General features: G+C 41.5%; 1 protein-coding gene across 3 annotated transcripts; it reads right to left on the bottom strand.

Moving 5' to 3' along the window:
* Positions 1 to 1626: 1626 nt before the first annotated feature.
* On the bottom strand, positions 1627 to 20367 carry foxn2a (forkhead box N2a). 3 transcript variants are annotated; one of them, XM_018693028.2, is made up of 7 exons: positions 20203 to 20355; positions 18763 to 18994; positions 9499 to 10076; positions 7241 to 7365; positions 6972 to 7021; positions 6271 to 6339; positions 1627 to 5371 (listed from the first exon to the last, which is right to left on the bottom strand). In XM_018693028.2, the coding sequence occupies exons 3-7, from the start codon at positions 10060 to 10062 to the stop codon at positions 4947 to 4949; spliced, it is 1233 nt and encodes a 410-aa protein (XP_018548544.1). In that variant the 5' UTR covers positions 10063 to 10076; positions 18763 to 18994; positions 20203 to 20355; the 3' UTR covers positions 1627 to 4946. The 3 variants fall into 3 exon arrangements, with proteins under 3 accessions (XP_018548544.1, XP_018548543.1, XP_018548542.1); XM_018693027.2 differs by lacking the exon at positions 18763 to 18994 and having other exon boundaries at positions 20203 to 20367; XM_018693026.2 differs by lacking the exons at positions 18763 to 18994; positions 20203 to 20355 and adding an exon at positions 16898 to 17311.
* Positions 20368 to 20569: the final 202 nt, after the last annotated feature.

Genomic DNA, 20569 nt, shown 5'->3' with positions numbered 1-20569 from the left:
GTAATAGTTTAAATGCAGGATTTTTACTTGTAATGGAGTATTTTTACTCTGTCATACTACTTTTAGTTAAACAAAGGATCCAAGCACTGCTGTCATCATTGTAGATAGACAGATGCTATAGGGTCATAACAAGAACACATTAATGTGGGGAAATCAAAATAAAAAGGAATTTAAAAAAACAAGTAAAGGGTACATTTTGTAACATTACACTGGTGATATACTGTACCCTTAAAATATTCTGTAATACATTGTACCTATTTGTACATCTGTATTGTACAAGCAATTATAAAAAGGTCTGAATGTGATTTCAGTATGAAACCAAAATGGAGATACTGCTATCATTATAACATCCTTTCCTCTCCCTTTAACTTTCCATTAAGAGACCTAATGCCATTTACAATTAAGCAATGTGATGTCACTGATAAATTATTTACTGCAGAGTTTGAGTCTGGTAAGGGCTGCATTAACAAAAACAAGGTCAGAAAATGACAAGCAGGTTGTGGCGCTCTGAGGGATAGTCTCTGAGATTTCCCTTTAAAACGCACATGACCTGGTTTAGACTAGAAGTGAAACGACATGTTGCTAATGCAGCCATCACTGCTCAAATCCTACATGATTAATTTCACCTAATCCATAATAATCTCTTTATATTTTCACCAAAGAGTATCACTGTTTCTTTAAAGAAATTGTAACTGTTGAGTTCTTATTCTGTCAGCTATTAAAATTTGCAACATGCAAAGTATTCACAGAAGGGCTGAATGTTTTGTACCAAAGAAAGACATTTCCTCTGCTGCTGTCTCACTAGTCCTGATCTTAAATGCATACAGGCTAAACACAAACTCTCACACGCACACCACAGCCAGTGGCTCCAGCATTGTCTGGTTGCCTGGCAACTGTCGGCGTGGCGTGGTTGCTAGGGCCGTGTGGGAGGGGGGGAGGTGATGCTGCTCTGATTTCCAGCTGAATTGAGGCAGTCAGTAGGGAGAAGCCCCCCTCTTCCAGTCGACACACAGGACTCTATTGAACAATAGAGCTGTGCCAATGGGCCTGAGGCTAGTCAGACGAGCCCTTGTTCAGGGTCACACTGTGTTCATCCCACAGTCCTCCATGACTAATTAACTTACAGCGAAGAGTGTCGTAGAGGACATCTGATGATGCATCCATCACTGGCACAGCCCTGGAATCTACATTAATGTGAGGTGCATTTCTGGCAGCCTGCCATGTTGGTGCATTCAAAAGACATGCAGCCAAAAAAGGAAAAGTGTGGTGGAGCCGCCACACGTGGTGCTGAACACAGCTTGTGCAGTCAAAATGGCACTGAACTGCTGGACTTGGTGGGAAATATTTGCCAGCTGTAACATGATTATGTGAAAACTGAGAGACCAGCCACATGCAGAGGTAGCTATTCTGAAGAAAAGGCATTAATAACTACAATGTGGCCTTCACAGCAGGTGGCAATGTTGATCAAAAATTTAGGTAATGTAGGCGACTAATGTAACGTGATGGCATTCTTCTGTTGTGGAGGAGAGTTTGGAGGGCAAAAAACATGTCAAGTCTTATTTGCGGTGATAAAAAGTTAAAGCTGAGCTGCAGCTCAAACTAGAACAAAAAGATACTTCACAGCAATAACAAGAACAGGTTTTTATTAATATTTTGTAATACCATATATAATGCAATTGCATATCTTTGGCGAAAATAAATCTTATAAACATTTTATCAACAGAGGTTAGCATACAAAAACCAAAAGGTGTGTCGGTCTAATAGACATGGCAGACAACTGACACAAACTGATACTGGGTTGGCAGCTTTGTCAAATGCAACAAAATGTTCATCATACCCATAGGAACTGCAACAGAATTTAGAGAATCACATAATCAGTATTCAATAACAGCTGCTGAGCAATGAAGCAACTGGGTTTTTAATTCCTGGGACCCCAAAACGTTTAGGTAGCTCGTCCACAGATCAACTCACTGACTCAGTGTCACTTTGAGACCAATACAACATTTCCTTTGCAAGTGCTACAGAAAGAATGAGTGAGATTTTCCTCTACAAGTCTCTCCATAATTTCTTTGCAAATGTAGGTCTGAAACTACACAGCAGCAGCAGCAGCAGCATGAGGACTGACTTAGTCTGATCCAGTTTTCAGAATTATTCAAAACATTTAAACATCCCATAACAATACCTGGAAGCTTGAGTTATGAGTGGCAGTAATTTTTCATTACAGATTTGTATCTGTGATGGAGATCGAGAGCTAATCTTGATGACTACTAAGTCATAATATCTAAACATAAACCATACATGTGACAAATGTAAAAATGATTAAATTAGCTTCAAAGAACTTCTACAGTACATGGGGAATGTGTCCATCTTAAATTTGAAACCCCAGCTGTACATCAATTTTGGCAACAAAATATTTCAGGATCAAAGTTAATCAACTGTCTTCTATCCATCTAACAAAAAGCAAAACAAAACATCAAGAAAACCTGGCAGTCATGGTTAAAATGAAAAAAAACAAAAAAACAAAAAAACACCCGCTCTAAAGACAAAAGACATTGGCATATTTAATCACTATAACATAGTGAAAGGAAAAAAGTGTATTGCTGAAAAATAAACAAGGAGAAAAACAAAATACTTATTAAGAGGGGTTCACAGAGGGAGAAAAATAAATGTGCTCAATCATTTGTTTCAAATGACCAGCGTTTGATAGAGTATGCATTCAATAATCCCATAAATTAATGTCATAAATAAGGTGATGATTAATGAACAATAATTTGTTCTCTTTTTCACAGCTAAACAAGACCAGTGTATGCAAGTATTACTTCTGAGAACTGAAGCTTACTCTGGAAGAACAGTTCTCACTCTAAAGCGACAAATATAAACCAAAAGATTGGTTAAGTCACTGTACTGACCAGAGTCCTCTCCCATTTCCTGTTAAGATGATTCAGAAAACTAGGGCACTGTTGCTCTAAATCACATTTACATTGTGGCAGCAGGGGAATACAGTGGCCATGACCTTTTTCAGTTTTACATCAGTGGCACAAGAAAATGTTTGGCACTGACCATGCATGCTATACTAAGTCACTGTGACACAATGTGATCTGGTACTGTGGGAAGAATAATATCGTTTTCAGTTTGTTAGCTTTGTGCGGTTCCATGCTACCTTGTATTGTGTGCTGCGAGTATGCAGCCTTTTTAAAAGCTCAGATGAGAATATTGGCCTTTTACAAAAGTGGCTCGCAACTTCCCCTCAGTGAACTGCATGCAATCAACTGACAATAAACACTCCATTTCACAGCTTGAGAAGAGAGTGTGCACTTCCTTATTTTGTTCTAGGAGGAAGAACGAAGCACTAGTGGCCAGCCAGAATCGAGGGCACAACATGAGAGCAGCAGCACAGGTCTTCAACATCTCGCCTGCGACTGCACATACAAAATCCACTTCTCTCTGGCCACAACTGCATCGTCCCCTTCTCCCTCTTTGCATTTGAATATGCTCTAAGCTCTGGATCTTTATTTGAACCAAAGCAAACACACCTTCCCTCAAGTTGTTAGTGAGCTTGGCCACAGGATCAGCCAGCAGAGAATAAGAAAAAAAAAAAATTAAGTCAAGGAGAACACACAGAGGTATAATCAACTGCAAACCCAAATAATGGAGCAAGAAGCTGTAGTAATTTGCTCTCTGCTCCTGTTTCTGACCATTAACCAGCTCTGCATTCAAAAGGACGAGAAGCAAGCAGAGCACCAAGCAGCCCTACAATACAGCGAGGAGACCTGTCAGTCGTAGTCATCAGAGTAAAATGACTACTTTGTCAGTAGAAGAAAAAGAGTTTGACCATTTCAAACTCTTTTCTGTTGTGACCATCATCTCAGGTTTAGGCTGAAGTCGACATGCACTATGATACACACACACCCCCACAAAAATAAAATAAAAATCTATGGAGGATAACCTATGAACACAGAGAACATCTGGCAATATGTGGCAGATGTTCACTTTGCCTCAGCCATCACCAAACATGTGACTACATGTTCTTTGTCTGCACAACAAATGTCAAAAACACACTGATGAATGAAGGGGATTGACAGTGAATTAAAAAGAAGAAAACAGCTTTCATTCGTATAGCACTGTAATGGCCGCACAAAACTGAGCGAAGTAGTATAGCTAACTTTGCAACTAAATTTGGCAGTGGCAGAGTAATACTATTTCCACATCTTGCTAATCCTGAAATAGAGCCAGAGCTCCTGTGTGATAAGTTTATCGTATAACAAGATCATAATACTACTCCATTCGTTCTCTTAATTGGAAAGTTTAACTAGCATACTCAACTCTGAAAAATGCCACCATGAAGTAACGTCAAAAAGTTAAGGTTGTGGATTAATTATTGCATCTCTCTTACAAGAGGGTTCATAGAGCAAGAATTCCTTTCAAAACAGTGGCATTTTTTTTCTTTAGCACAAAGAGAAACTGATGAACACCAGGAGGTTAGTTTTTGTCTGTTACAAACATGCACTCATTCGCTTCATAAATAGGTTCACTTGGAAGAGGATACAGGTTTGAGGAGGAAGCATGCAACGCTTTGAGTTATAAAACCTTCAGCTTTTCCCACTTTGTCTTTCAGAGAAAAATTCTTGAATCGCAATCTCCTAATCCAACAGAAGCAGGCAGGTCATTTTGGATAGGTATCTTGATGGTTCTCCATAGCCCCAAACACCCACCCCCAGCAGTTACCCCCGAGTTACAAAAGTCTCTATATGGCTTTGTTCTCCTGTGTGAACGATACTATTGCCATTTGTTTTGTTGGACAGGGATATTCCCAAACAAAAAAAGGCTCAAAATGGCCAATGAACGATCAGATAAGGAGAAGGAGGCACACTGGGACACACGATCAGGGGTCAGAGGTTAGGGTTCACAGGGTCCGGAGTCTGATGAGGGCAAAAAAAAAAAAATCTTCATTTCCTGTTAAGTTTTGTGCTCTTGACAGTACGTTTGGAGCCCTCCATGCAGCTGCGTATACCAGCGAGGTGCAGCAAGGAGCCGGCGGCTTCCTTCAGCTCCTCATCCAGCTCTGGCTTCACCTCACGCCGTGCCCTCTTGCCTGCGGGCCACTTGATGGCGGGCGGACGTCGAGAAGTCTGGTGGACACCCCTCTCGTCCCAGAGGTCGGAGTCCTCGTCACTGTGGAAGCCCTCGCTGCCAGCGCGGCGGGACTGCCTGCGGTCACAGCCTCCTTCGTCCAGGGAGGAAAGAGACGAGGAGGAGGAGCGGGAAGAGCAGCGCTGCAGAGCTACGCTGCTGTAATTGTGGTCCTGCTTTGGATCACTGCTCACCAGAACAGAGTCAGGTCTGGAGAGGTCCAGTGGGCTGTCAGAATTGCCTGAGGAGAGCAGAAGATGGACAGAGTGATGAGTATACATTCAAATGCAAAGGGAGATTTTACAGGCTTGTTACAGCATGTCAAATGTTCCTCGTTATAGTCATAAAATACAAACTAGCTGGGTAAGTAGGTTGTGACTTACAGTAAGTAAATCTTATTGTAACTTTACAGTAAACTTGCTATTGTTTTTCTTTTCTGGATAAGAAAAAGCAGAAATCAGACACAGTGCACTACACACTGCAGCTTTAGCTTCTTTTGTTTACATGTATAAAGCAGAACTAAGACTGGTCTTGGGCCAAAAGGGAAAACCTGATTTAAAAATATCTTGCTGCATGCATGTTAAAGCAGAATCAACATAGATGGGGAAACCCACTCACATTAAATGGTCCTTGGGGGCTTTTGCTGGCAACAAATCAAATGAACTAAGTACAGGCTAAATAAATTCTAATCTAATCTTAAGTATAAGCAATAACAATAGTATTAATTACATTTTTTAAAAAACAGGAAATTAATTAACCATGTAGAAAGATCATGAACTTTGACAATAATTTCTGAAACTGCCTTAAGCTGCTGTAATATTCTCTAAAAACATTTTCAATTATATGATAAAGGGACAGTTTAATAACCATCTACTGATTCTAGTATTTTCCAAATGTTGAACTATTCCTATGATATGCCTTCTACAGGAGAAAATGTATGTTGTCAGGTACGAGTACTGCTCTGGAAACATTTCCTGCGAAAGAACCAAACTTTGCTTGTAAGAACTGGTGACGTACACATTACAAATTAAAGCACGCAAAATAAAAGAAGAGTTAAGCAATGACAGGGTGGTATGTCAGGGGTAGGAGACAAAGAGTTGGAAGATAGGTGAAAGTATGGCAGTTTGTGGATTCTCTTACATGGGTCAACGTGGTGCCCAGGGGCAGAGTTTAAGAGCATCATGGCAGTGGCAGCATCAATGTCAGACTCTGGAAGAGGAGAGAACATGCATGATGGTCAGTCCTAAGGTGTGAAAGCATGGTAGCATGGCATCTCTACTAGGACTGTGAGAACTGGGCTCCTTCAGTCATTTTAAACTAGAGACACACTGACCCAGTCGATGTTTACTGAATGGACTGGATATGCAGAAGATTCACTGAAACAAACCAGGGGATATTTTCTAGCCACTGATATTGAGAGAGTGCATCCAATCTTTTCAGACCTGACAAAGTGTCTAAAAGCCTCATAGCTCACTTCTGGGGCTCTAAATTATTAATGATTACAGTGAGACTGAGTGCTCGACACTCAGCACCAGCAGAACCTCTGCCTGTCGTCAAGGTTACAAATCCAAGAGGCAGGGGAGGGTCGGGGGGGGGGCTGAGACATCGACTGGAAGCTCTCAACATTATGGTCTACATGAGGCATCAATGACTTGAAAGCAACAAATCAAACCAAGGGTTGAGGGTAAAAACACGGTGATGCTGAATGTTTTGGGGCTGAAATGTGCAAAGGCAACATAATCAAAATACTGCACAAACACAAGCTAAAAAAAAACCTGCACTGATTGGAATTTCTGGACATCTTCAGATTCTTGTACGTATCAAGTTTGCTTCAGTCTCACCTTTGAATGAGCAGCCTTGTAGAAAGAGATGCCGAGGGGGTGAGGAGGCACTGTGAAAGGTAAAGAAAATATGAAGGGTCAGATTTTGAATTGCCAAGGAGATGTACAGAAAAGTCAAAACTTTCAGTTATTTAACAAGACATACAGACCCCCAGAATATGTGTTTTGCTAACACTGCAACTACGGTAATATTATTTTAACACAAAAGCTGCTGTGCCAATACAAACCCATAATTCATAACATCCAGAGAACGAGTGATGCTGGTTTACCTGGGTGGGGAGGCGGGTGGTGTGCAGAAGGCATGTGCGGCAGGGAAGTGCTGCTTCTTAAGGGCTTGAATCAGGTTGGGGCGATACTCGGGGTCAACACACCAGAGAGAACCTTTTCCATTGGCCTGTAGGAAAGAGCAGAGACAGTCAGACTGCTTCACTCAAAATTAAGGAACTTGCCTGAAACTTGAGGCAACAAACTGTGACAGGAATCTTTATTTACAGTAACTCTCAAAATTCTTATATTGAAAAAGTCCTGATTTCTGACCGTGGATAAATGTGTTACAGAACTACCATAGGTTCAATTAGATATTATTTTTATTGGTTCTCGGATTATATTTGGACAAAATCCCTGTGGAGTTTTCTAGCAAACAAACAAAACCTATGTTTAAATAAGGTGTTTGCAAAGCAGAATGTTTGATTGTGTTGAGTCCTGCATTGTTTACTTGATGTCTGCTAGCTTGCAGTCTTTGTCACTGCCTTATGGGTGCACTCCTACACTCTTTTCAACATTAAGCCTCATAGCACCTTTTATACAAAATATGCTTATTCTAATATTGAAAAAAAAACAACAATATTGAAAAAAGTTAACTCTTGTGGCAATTATTCTACTTTCAGTCCATCTAATTGGTGTACAGATTTTTTGTGAAAGAGCTTACATTCAGAAAATTCTCAGCTGATCTGTGATACAGAAGACTGCACAGAAATCAGCATAGTGATCTGTCACATTTCATTAATATTGTTATAAGTCTTGTTTTTGCGAAAAACTTTAAAGCAATAGTTCTTAGCACTACGTCATAAACAAAACAGCAAATACACAAGTAAGAATTCCACAACAGCTTTAGCAGGAGGAGGAAATAATTGCTCCGCAGCACTGTGCCAGGAATGAATCTGTCTGTTGGTGATGTGTGCGGGAGTGTGTTAACTGTCACTTTATCTGATGGTGGCGTATTCTTGCCCAGTCTGGGAGGAGAATAGTGCGAGGGAGGGAGGGAGGGAGGGAGGAGAATAACCTTGACTCAGATTACCAACCAGCCCTGATGCAGGAAGAAGGAAATGTCTCCATGGCAACGGAAACCACCAGCTAGTGTGTCATGTGAAACTGGTGCTGGTCTCTCAGCAGACGAAGGGCTCACGCTGTGCACCTGCACGCTGAGCGGCCTGCACTGCACCGCGTTGCCACTCGCTGAGTGCTAACCACCATTCCCTCCCGTGGTGGGAAAATATCAGGTCTTAGCCAGGCACAGCCTTGGCACCACGGGCTCTACCGGTCACAAGTCTGAACTCATACTGAAGCTCAATATGGCTACCATCATGTCACTCCCTGCATCAGTTACAGCATGCAAATTAGGTTGCATATACAGGTCTGACAAACGTACTCTCAGGGGTGTTTGTTTATGTTACCGGGCTACTATCAATCAAATTTCATCAAACCGCACTCCCACAGTGCTGATAACGTCTTACTTATGCTATACATAAGAAACCATGTTTTCAGAAAGTGCCACTTCTCTCTTCTGTCCCTCACCACATTTTTCAACACAACAAGGCTGGAAAGCTAAATGGAAAGTGCAGCCACTGGGAAATACATTAACAATTTCACAAGAAGCGTTTCACTCACTATTCATTTCACAAGAATGTTTGGGCAGGATATACAGGATGTGTTTAACCTTTTGTCACAAGCATGTGCATATGAGATGGCCAACTTCTCTATTTTCCCCCCTCTCTATGTAGGAACACAAATGAGCATGAGTGAAACATAATTCTGCCAGAAATAGGCTGACAAAGATTCTTCCTACAAACTCATGTCTACACTTTAGGACACGCTTGCTTCCTTCTCGCAGTGTGACGTTGAGGTTTCCAACCGTGGGATGCCTCTCTCCCCGGTTAAAACAGTTGCACTACCTTATAGTGCTTTGGGAGATAAAGTCCTATCTTAGTGTGCTGTGTTTGCATTTCCTCTGAAGGAGTATCTGCGACCTTGACTGGATTCCACCCTTATCGCAGCAGAGTCAGAGGTTCCTGCGGCAGTGTTACAGTCCCAGACAGTGTCACATGAGCCCCGCTGCAGCTTCGCGCTGCAACACACTGTTCACAAACAGTGTTTTGCAGACAAATGTTGGCCTATGGAAATTTTGGTATCATATCATCAGGGTATACAGATGACAACAGTTTCAGGACGCATACATTAAACAGTGCAGTTTTCTAGGTTTAAGTCTGTGTGAGGTGTATTAAAGTTAGGAGGCGGTGCGCTAACCTACCTTTCCCAAACTCCTTTCAACCTTGCGGAAGCATTTGTTCAGGGACAAGTTGTGACGAACTGAGTTCTTCCAGCCAGTGGGAGCATTGGAAAAATAGGGGAAGTGCTCAAGAATCCAGCCATAGATTTCTTTAACAGGCAAAGACTTGCTGGGAGACTGCTCAATGGCCATGTAGATGAGCAGAGAAAATGAGAAAGGTGGCTTCGACTTCAACGAGTCCCGCTCCCTGCCTCTGCTGTGTGACGAGGATGAGGAGGAGGATGATGGGCCCTGGCTGGACCCGTAGTCTCCCTCTATGTCGAAAAGGGGGCTGCCACTGGGCTGAGCTTCGGGACCCCCCAAAGTGAAGTTCTGAAGCAAGTTCTCGTGGAGCCAGTTGAGGTTGGTGAGCTCCTCATCCTCAGTGCCGCCAGTACGATCCACGCTGGTTGCCAGCGGACTGGATGCGCACTCCGCCTCAGGCAGTGTTCCTACACCACAAACACCTCTGAGCCCCGTCCGCTCCTCTTGCATACCCGGAATTTCCGTTTTCTTATCTGGTGACATCCCAATGATTGGACCCATTAAATCAAAGAGGTCTGGAGACAGTGAGAGAAAAGAAGAAGAACTTGTTAATATTGAACAGCTTATATAGACAAATGCATATAGACAAAATCACAGTTTTGATGGTGACTAGACTTCAAAACAAAGTTGAGTTGAAATAACTGGATGTGGCATGTTGGAATGATGTGCTCTTCCAAGCGTTGACCTTGTTTTCTTAAGTTTCCCCTGAGGGCACACCCCTTATAGCTGTGCCTGTCTGCCTCTATTGCACTTCCTGACCCTCTCACTGTCCCTCTCCTCCACGACTGGTGAGGACGGAGAGGCTCTCAGCCCCCCCCCACCCCCTCTTGACTCAAGCCGAGGAGCTTTGAGGAGGTCCTCTCAAGCAACTGAAGCGACTTAAGGCTCCACTCCTCGACGCCCACCTCGTTTCAGACGAGACCCAGCTGCTCGTTACGTGTAAATGAGCATGAAACCATCCACTGACTGCAGGAATGAGTGGAAAGCCTCCATCTTGCAGAGTGGATGGCTCTTACAGACTGATCTGCATTCAACCAAGATCAAGTCTCAATTTGTCACATGCCAGATTAAGTAGTGTAAAGAGGCTGCAGCCCCAGAAGTTGTCAGTCATTGAACAGCGCTGGGAAATTCAATATTGCCAAAAGCCCTATATCATTAGCTAATTCCACTGAAGTACCATTATTAATAAGACAATAATACTTTTTTTTAACCTGAGCTCAGACGAAGCATGTCATCTTATACAACAGAAGTGATCCTGTCAAAGTTTTAGTTGAACCTAATGTAATGACTTATGCATGTTTATAAATACAGGCACAAAAAGAGATATGTCCAGTCATCATAGCCAAATATTGAATATTTCACTAAATACTGCCTACAAAGATTTATATTATTTTGCTATGGTTATGTACACTGATTGGTGAGGCCAAAAGCACAAAGAGATCACTCTTTGGCTCAGCTCACAACAAGCTTTATGTCCTGGGTGTCACCATGACAACCATGCGGTTCTTTCAATTAAGAGCAGAAATCCCACAAACAAGAGTCAATGGGAAAATAAGTAATCCATGCTGGCTGGCTCATCCATGGACGACCACTGGGCAGCTACGCTGTAACAAAATACTCCTGCTGCACCCATGTGTGGACACCAGATGTCCCGGGTTCTGGTCCTGGATGCTCTGGATCCAGATCAAGGAGGAAGCAAGCTTCGGTAGGTTCGAGAGGTAAAAGCACACAGAACATGGGGGATAGGCATATCTTTTAATTTCTGTGATAAGATAAGAACTGGGTCAAACTTGAGAGTGTTTGCACAGTGGGCGAGACAAGAGAGGAAGAGTACACACACACACACACACACACACACACACAAATCAGTTTGTCAAAGCTGGTCAGCAAGGACAGGAGGGGGGAGAAGGAGACATGCATTTACAAAATGACCACTCGACTCTCAATGAGGAGAGGAACATACAGCAGACAGACCGGGTGACTTCTAAATCCAGGATCATGATATCTCCAGCCTTAAAAGCATACCTTCTGTCCATTCTATAGGTGACGTCATGTTAACTACATTTTGTCCTGTATTCTACCCGTCAATCCTCAGTTGTTTGTGTTTTAATTTATCAGGACCACAGACATGTCCGTGTGTACCACAAGTACTTGTGTGATTCTGATCACCAGCAAAAAGGAAGTAAGTAGAAGAGTTTTCCAGGCCAAAGGCAAAGGGACAGGCAGAGCAAACATAGGAAGAGACATAACAATAGGGAAATCCTTTTTACAGAAAGAGAGCAAGGCAGAAACAGTGGAAGAGGGACCAAGAGACTGAGAGGAAGACAGAGAGAGAGAGAGAGAGAGAGAGAGAGAGAGAGAGAGAGAGAGAGAGAGAGAGAGAGAGAGAGAGAGAGAGCCAGCTGAGACTCAGTTGGTAGTGAGGTAGGCTATGTAAGTTATCCCTAGTCTAGGATGAATCACAGCTCTCAGCAAAGTAGAGCAATGAGATATGTCAGGCAGCAAGAGAACTGCCCATTTGTGTTTTAAAGAAAATCTCTGCTCAAGAGACCAAAACACAAAAAGATTTTTTTTTGACATGACAGGTTCCTACTCTAAATGAATTTACAAATAGAGAGGATCTCAAGAAGAGAGAGAAATCTATAGTTTTGGAGGAAATTATCATTTATCCTTCTAAAATCTATTTCAGACTATATTCAGCTGTGTGTGCTCTTCTGATGAAATGTCTTCTGAAATGTTTAGCTACAGTTAAGGGCTGATTTTTACAAAGCGTTTGTATATTTAATTCTGTTGAAGGCAGTGAGATAGAGAGGATGAGTGAGGGTGCACTTGACAAGGATTTTGAATCAGACTTGGTTCAAAATATAATTAAATGGAAGCTAATGCAGCTGACTGATCAACTCAGGAGCCCTACTTTGGGCTGTCTTTGTGAGTTTAAGTCAAGTCTAAATCCATGACTGTAACCCAAAACATGCTGATGACAAACATTTAGCTCATACTAAACCACAAGCTAACACAGGTGTGGCAAAAAAAAAAGGCTATGAATGCCTCAGGTCTTCATTTGATTAAGGTGCGGCTGAAGTGTTTTCTGAAGCCAGAGTCAGTTGTTTACTCCACATGGTTGTCCTTTCTTCTTCAACAGCTCATGAATGACTGTGAACTTGATTCAGTTGTGTGGCCGGAAAATGAAAAGAAGTCATGGCCTGGGTAAAGTGTAAGACCACTGATTAACCTTAAAAGCACAAGAGAGCTTCACCTCAGTCCATCTTCACAGGCCTGACCTCTCAGCTGGGCCCTTGGATGCCAGAGAGCGCTTATCCTCTTTTGAGTAGTTCCTCCAGAAGCCGGTCATTTGAATATCAACAGAGGCAGGGTGGACGGATGAGAAAGCTGCCTTGCATCCAGCCAAACACAGGAAGTGTTTTGCCATGATTGCAGCTGGTCAATTACCACTGCTGTTGCAATGATCGCAGTTATCATTGCTCTTATGAAAAGGCATCAAAGAGAGGCGGCTAGGAACACGATGAATAATGGGACGTTAGTGTGTAAAGAGTGGAGAGGGGAGAGGGAGCTAATAAGCCGGACTGGCCTGTTGACTGCAGCTCATCCTTGAAAATACACCAAAGCTGCAATGGTGCTGACCTGATGGGCTCATCTGCAAGTTAAAATAGCACAGCGCACCGCCAGCCTCATCATATTCATGTGCAAACAGGCAGGCACTAACAGCAGGTGCCAAGGCACATTTTCCCCCCTTTCAAACTGCTCTTTTATCCTGTTAAGCACTTAGCCTATTCAAAAATACACAAAGACATATGGAGATAGCTTTAAGTGGCAAATCAAGCCGTTGATGTGTCAAATATGTACGGGGGAATGTAAGGGAGATGATAGCAGCATCAAAATGAAGAGGTTCTGGTTTGAGATGTTTTCTGGGAGCGAATCTCACGATCAGGACTCAGTTGCCACGGCAGCCAGTGTTGTAAGGGAAGCAATTGTGCTCATGTCTGTGCATGAAGAGAGAGCTAATGTGGGGAGATCAATACAGGCGGAAAATGCTGAGGCCAGCAGTCTGCTGCTGTTCTCCACAAACCTGTCTGACAAAGAGCAGTGGGAAAGGCCACAGCCAACCTGGATGTCATGGCACTACTGACTAAGTGCCATTAAGGCCATACATTTATAATACTCGTAAAATATTGCATTCAGACCATTATTTCCATATAATTCACAAGACAAGATTTCAGAATAAAACTCTACAGATAATGTATGTAACTGCCTTGATTTACTCATGCCACACCCTCTTCACAAGAAATAAAGCACTTGACACAAACCAGTTACACCTCTGTAATAAATACACAAAGGTGTGTCGCATAGCCCCATGGCGAGGGCTGTTATTTGAAACCCTAACTGATATTTAGGTGACTACCCAGTCTGGCTGGAGCTCTGAAACTGTGAATGAGACAAAGGGGGGCTGAGTTAGAGTGGGAGAGACAGGGAGGGAGAGAAAGAGGCTGTTCCAGAGCAAGGTAGCCAAGTGGCAGTCTTTTATTTTATCAGAGGTCAAATTATGTCATAACAAAAAAGCATCCATTAATGTGTAGGCTAATCAGGGTACTATTAAAGCATGTGTAAATGAGTCATTTTTAAATAAAACTACTCAATGGATTAAAACGATCTACTTGGTGTCTGAGGTGAAAGAGCAAAAAGAAAAAACTTGCACAAAGCATTACAATTGGCCCCGCACTTGACTCATACAAAGGAGCAGTTGTTTTTGCTCTAGTCATGTTTCAGAAGTGCTCAGTATTCACCTCACAGTTTCAAACAGAGGACCGGGAGGGAAGGAAACACCTCCTGCCTGTTGAGGAAGTTCATTTTCAGAAAACAAATTCAGACTTCACACAAAGACAGTTAGGCCTGTTCTGCACCAAAACAGTGGACTCGAGTAGCGAGGTAGCATTTATTGAAGCAGCACTATTTACTCTGGCAATCTATGAATTCCACCAGCATGTAGCTCATAGACTGCTGACACCCTGAGCCAAACCTAATGTATTGACTGCTGCAATCATTTAACAGTTAGGGGAAAACAAGCAAACAAAACAGTGTATACTGTGATGTTCATCTGAAACATTAACTCCAGCACAGAGTTTTCAAAACTGAAACATACTGCACTGCTACTTTGACTGTAAATAGAGGTGAGGCCTTCCAAAGTACATGTCGGCCCCCAACCAATGCTGAAACCTTATCTCTTGGGTCATGTGGCTGTAAATTCAGTGTACAAACACTCACCACCACTCAATGTAAGCAACAACCTCATATACTTCCAAATACCAAAAACAGCACAAATTGCCAGAACATTTGCTTTGTGTCTGTGCACTAATGTCCAAATCCTTAAGTTCCTGTATATCTGGAGCTCAGCTAAAGTTTCAACATAAGCCCTTGCAGGAATGTGCTATGTAAGAGATTACTTACCATGTAAATACTACAAGTGTAGTAAAATAGTTAAATTTTGTGTACAAGCAGAAACCAGTGTCAAAAACCTTCATGTCAGAATTACAGCAAACTCAGACTAACTACAAGTGGGAAAACAGGGCTCCTGCAAAACACCTAGAGGAAACAGCATAAAGACAGGTGGAAGTGCCTTGATTTCAAAGAGTGAAAATATTTCCTGAAGCATCTGAAGCATCTATTTAAGTGGCAGTAAAATAACATAAAGACAGGCAACACATTGTGTGCGTTATTCTGACAGCACTGAAGGGTTGGCTGTTGGCATGTTACATTACAGCCTGTGATATTTGTCTTTCACTCACTTCTGTTTATGTTCCGTTTCAATATTTAAATTATTGAATAACAAGGTACAAATCATTATAAAGCTGTTTATTGTAAACTCACGTATTATTTTTAATCGTGCTATGTTGTTAGGGGTGTGTATACATTAATTTCTTAGTACCTAATTTTGTTTTTAATACAATCATATTTTTCACTTAAAAACATTTTTACATACAGCAAATTTGTTGCAATGAAAACAGGGCAGCTTGGTGAAATCAGAGGAACTGTGGTAAAAACATAAAATACATTTCTGTTTTTTTGGTTTTCAAGAATGTAAACACATTTTAGTGCCATACAAGTGGCCTCTGCTACATCTTCTACTCAAATTAAATTAAATCTAACTGATTTTTTTTTTTTTTTTTTTTTGGCAATAAATCACCATGGTGATCTGATGACTGCCAGTTTTTTAAAAATAGCAAAGCTCTAGACATGCTCTAGTAAATGCAGCTTTGTACTTATTCATGTGTTGGTGGATTGTTTCATAAACAGATCCCAATGTAAAACTATCTTTCAAATAACACTGTATGATAACATTAGTTTACATGTTTACATTTGGCTTTGGGCAAACACCTAACCAGTGCTGTTGTAATGACGATACTGTATTACAACTGAGCACTTAATTGGTGAGGTTCTGTGGCACCTCAGTTGGCACTGGTTCCAAAGTCTTGGTAAACTGAATTGTCTGCATTTTTGTTGTCATACTGTCATCGATTAAATAAATCCTGGTAATTCAGCAAGGGGTGACAAGACAAAGACCCATTGTGACACAGGACACAGCCATGTTTCCCTCTTCCTTTCTCTCAATCAAGGAAATGGTCACATCACTGTTGTTTTCAATGAGGCGGGCCCTAATGGGCTGTGTCTTGAGTCCGCCGCATCAGAAATGAGACAGGGACAGTCAGGGGGTTAGAGAGGGGAAGGGAGGAGAAGGAGGGGTCAATGCATAACCCCTGTGACCAATCAAGAAATGCAAAACAATAACTGGAGTAGAGGGAGAGGCGCCACAACACAATGCCCAAATGCAACTTCTGTAAATACTCACATACAATGGCAGTCTAAGAAGAGGAAAAACTGAGGTAGAAACTCTAAACTTTTACATTTTCATTGAACAACAATGGCCACCAATCAAGAGATGAAAAAACAATTACTGGAAACATTCACACACTGTGTATTTTTAGATTTGCTGGACTAAATCTCAACCTGTTCTGTCTTTTTGTTGGTCATGACATTAACTACAATAAGTTGACCCTAGTTTGTAAAATAGTGACAGCTGTTAAGCAGAAGGCTTATGGGATAAAAATAGATGCCATTTAGCTGTACCCTGATCTCTCAGGAGACGCTAAATGATGTGAAACATCACAAAAAGTTGATCATCTGAACAGCACAGGAAAGCAAAACCATAACCAGAGAAAAAGAAAGGAGACAGTATGAGTGTAAGCATGCTTCTACAGGCGTTTTCATTTGCATCTCAAATTCTCAGCTACCACCTATGTTTGATTAGCAGAATGTCACAGACCTGAGACAACAGAGGAGCACATACTCCTGGGGACGTCCCTCCTTCAAAAACACACAGGGGCTGTGAGTGGGTCAAGAAACACACATGAGCAGCTTCTATCATTAAAGCCAACCACCACAAAACTGCACAAGGCAGTCCCCTCCACAAGCTAGATAGGTCAGCATCAGCAGTCAGTGCTGGAGCTCACTGATTGGTGACTGATCTCAGATATGTGATATGTGATTGTTCAATTTACCAACCCTCATAACGGGGGTAGAGGGAAAGCAGCACATTCTTTATAAAATGACAGAATATGAAGACTTCCTTTGGTTAACAATTTAAAAAATATAAAGCTTGTCTACTTTCACTTCATTCATGGCACATGGATTTATTTTAAACTATTTTCAGCTTTGAAACACTACAATGCACACAAATCATAGAAACAGTCACTTCAAGTGAGAAAATACTGTCAACTTCCCTATTCTGACAATCATCAAATTACTCAACCTTTACACTAATCTAACTATTTAAAACAGCCAGTAAAATCAAAGTCACAAATGACTTGATAATTACAGGTTTTTCAGAGAACAGTAGATTATAAAGCTGTGAGCTTCTCTGTTCAGCCAGAGACCAGGTTTAGACTGTGTCAAGCAATCCAAAATGTTTCTGCCACATTGGTCAGCTTTTGTAAAGAATTTAAAACAAGTCACTCATGTAACCACAAAGAACATAGTGGATTTTAGAGGACACAACCTATCCTTTGCCCTCGGTCAGAGTACACAATTCTGTGATAAGACTGATTACATGGCTACACCACCATTTTGAACTGCAGATTCTGTGCCATGCTTGCTTGGAAAGAGGGTAACAGCTACAAGCTGCAATGCACTACCAAGCCATTTTTGTATTAAAATGTTTTATATTCAGTGTGAACAGGAAAACAGAACTCCATTGGATTTAAAATGTAAAAATTCAATTGATTGAAATGTTGTGGTGCGGTAGTCTATTTTGTCAAGTTGCTTCACTGTTATTATACATCCTCCTTTTCTGTCACCAGTACTGTACATCGGAACAACTTCTCAGAAAAGTGGCACCAGTGTGTTTACCAAGTAGTAAAAATGAAATGTGGCACTCTCAAGGGTTCAAGAGTTGCTCAAGATATATTTGATACTGTGTCTACTACTGTGCTCATCTGGTGTAAGATATCTCAATAATGTCAAATAAAATCTTTACTAGTATAGTCAAAACATTGAAGTATGAGACAATCTGAGCATTACTCATTTGAAAAATGTTTTTTTAAATGAGAACATAAAAGTCTCGACTTTGCTCTTATCTAATTAAATGACTGTAACAAGCAGGCCAATACCCCTAGGGTTTACTGTCAGGATTATATGACAAGACATCAAATGATACTATGACTCATGTAAGCGATTGTCACATCAGCTAGTTGTAAATTTCATTTTCAGGTTATCATCAGTTAAAGTATTTGACTCTCAAGTCTGCCAGATACCTTTTCAAGCATTGTCCTCTGTGAATAGACCCATTAGAAAAGACCAGAATATTCACAAACACTGGCCAGTCTGTCTCCTACTTCACCTGTATTTCACCTCTTGTTAAGGAAGAAAAGTATGTCAAACCTCATGGAGTAATGCCATCTGTGGTAAATACAATGTCTTAGAGGCCTATTCCAGCAATTCAAATAAGCTTATAATGGCGCACAACCAACAATAATTCAACTCTACCAACAATATTTCTTATCCTTGCACTTATTAAAGCCATTTCACGTCAGCAATAACTGCATCACTGGGTTACGACAAGTCTTATTTATAGAAATGAATGTCAGTAAAGTTAGCAGACCCTCATCTATTCTGGGAGGCAAAGGTACTTACCCTTCAGAGGCTTCTGTACATATCAACATGTAGGGGAGTAGAAACATGCTAGGACTACAAACAACAGCAAAGACAACAGATGGTTTGACCTACAACACGACCATGGAGATTCTGGCAATAAAATAATGGCAGACTGACAACATCTGTTTCTTTTTTTTGTTGTTGTTGTCTTTTTTCTGTCCCTTAAGTTCCTGTTGCCTTTGTCTTCTATTTACCACCAGGGCTTTAACAACTGTCAATCGAGAAGAAAAAAGGAGCGTCAGTCTACATTAATATCATAACCTCACAAAGGAAAATATTTTTTCCCATCACTTTTTCCAAACATACACGGAAACCTGAATTTTAGATGAAGTACGTCCAGCAAAGTAAATAGCACACCTGTCAGGTAACACTGAAGAGACTACAGGGGCAGACATGTGGAATAAAAGTGTATTAAGCTCTATTCAGGAACAACTACATATAAAGTATATCCAACTGGATTAAACAGAGATATTTTTTCTACACTCTGACATTGTTTGTAGAGCACTCTGTATCTGGGACAATCTTGTGATAATCCATTACATCATGTGCTCAGCTACCCAGTGTAGCCTCCCAACCTCTGCTATTGCCGATATATACCATGAAATATTAATCTATTTATAACAGGGGAAGGTGTGTGTCTTAAATGAACGCCATCAAAAACTGATTTAATATCGCTGTCTACTTCAACTTGAGAAACGATACGACAACCAAACACATTTAATAAAACGCTGTGACCGAGCGAGTGGAAAAGATAAACTGAAAGTGCTGTTAGCAAGGAAAACTAATATGCTTTGTAGCTAATGCTAGAGACACTGTGGCATGAAACACCACGGTCTCAAGACTACATTCACAAGCAACCACAGCCAGCAACACAATGAGGAATACAAAGTTACACGTAATGACGTGGAGAATTGCACAACACTTCCCGACACAAGGGAGTCGTTACGAAGTATCATACCTCCGCTTAGTTCATTACATTTTGTTTGGCTTTAATTAGAAGTAAGTTCACAAGCCGTAACGTTACCTACGTTAGCTCACCCAACACGAGCGTGAGGCAAAGTAGCGTTAGCGGTCGCTCGATGGGTCAGTGAAGGTAAATCTGCTGCTAGCGTTAGCATAACATTTTAACTATCCAGAATATTACAGCAGCTCTATGTCCACATATCAAACGATAACCATTCTTAGAAGCCGTACATATCCCTGTCCATTCTTCGAGCTTCGAGTCCGGAGAACAGAGTGAAGTAACGTTAACATTAGCTAGCTGGCCACATGCTGTCGCTTGATCTGCCATGCTGGCTGCTCTAAGCAAAGTCACTTGACCACATTTACTTTTAGCTTGTTCGAAACAGAAGCCGTATCCTGCCAAACACTATTTAATTACTGTAAATTAAAAACCAAAAAAATCGATCAAATACTTACAATCATGCACGGCGTGCCTCGGTGCGGTATGTTTAAAGACACGTCTGTGCGCAGTTTATTCAGATGTCTGTCTCACACAATGTCAGAGATCAGATCAGCAGCTGCTTCCTCCATACACGCAGCGCGCAGATCACACACGGCACGGCAACGCTACCAAACCCCTTGCCGTCGTCATGGCAACAGGCCCACTTCAGCCAATCAAAACCCCTCCCCTCCTATCTCCCCTGGCAACTGCCGCAGCGCAGGAGCTCCGAGAACGCGCACGCCATCCTATTTTGCATCGTGCAATGTGCTTTCACTTCTACTGCCAGCTGCTTGTAACGTAATCTAGAGGAGTGTTTTGGGTTTCATTGTGTTTTCAACAAAC

The sequence above is a fragment of the Lates calcarifer genome, linkage group LG16_LG22, assembly GCF_001640805.2.
Source record: "Lates calcarifer isolate ASB-BC8 linkage group LG16_LG22, TLL_Latcal_v3, whole genome shotgun sequence".
Lineage (NCBI taxonomy): Eukaryota > Metazoa > Chordata > Actinopteri > Centropomidae > Lates > Lates calcarifer.
This window is presented reverse-complemented; position numbering and strand designations above follow the sequence as displayed.

Bases quoted from the DNA above. Each gene is read 5' to 3' on its own strand.
- foxn2a (XM_018693026.2), bottom strand. From the start codon at position 16,919: ATGTGCTCCTCTGTTGTCTCAG. The intron at 10,077-16,897 runs GTCTGTGACATT...CACTGTCTCCAG, and splicing joins GTGCTCCTCTGTTGTCTCAG to ACCTCTTTGATTTAATGGGT. The intron at 7,022-7,240 runs GTAAACCAGCAT...TACCTTTCACAG, and splicing joins CCACCCGCCTCCCCACCCAG to TGCCTCCTCACCCCCTCGGC.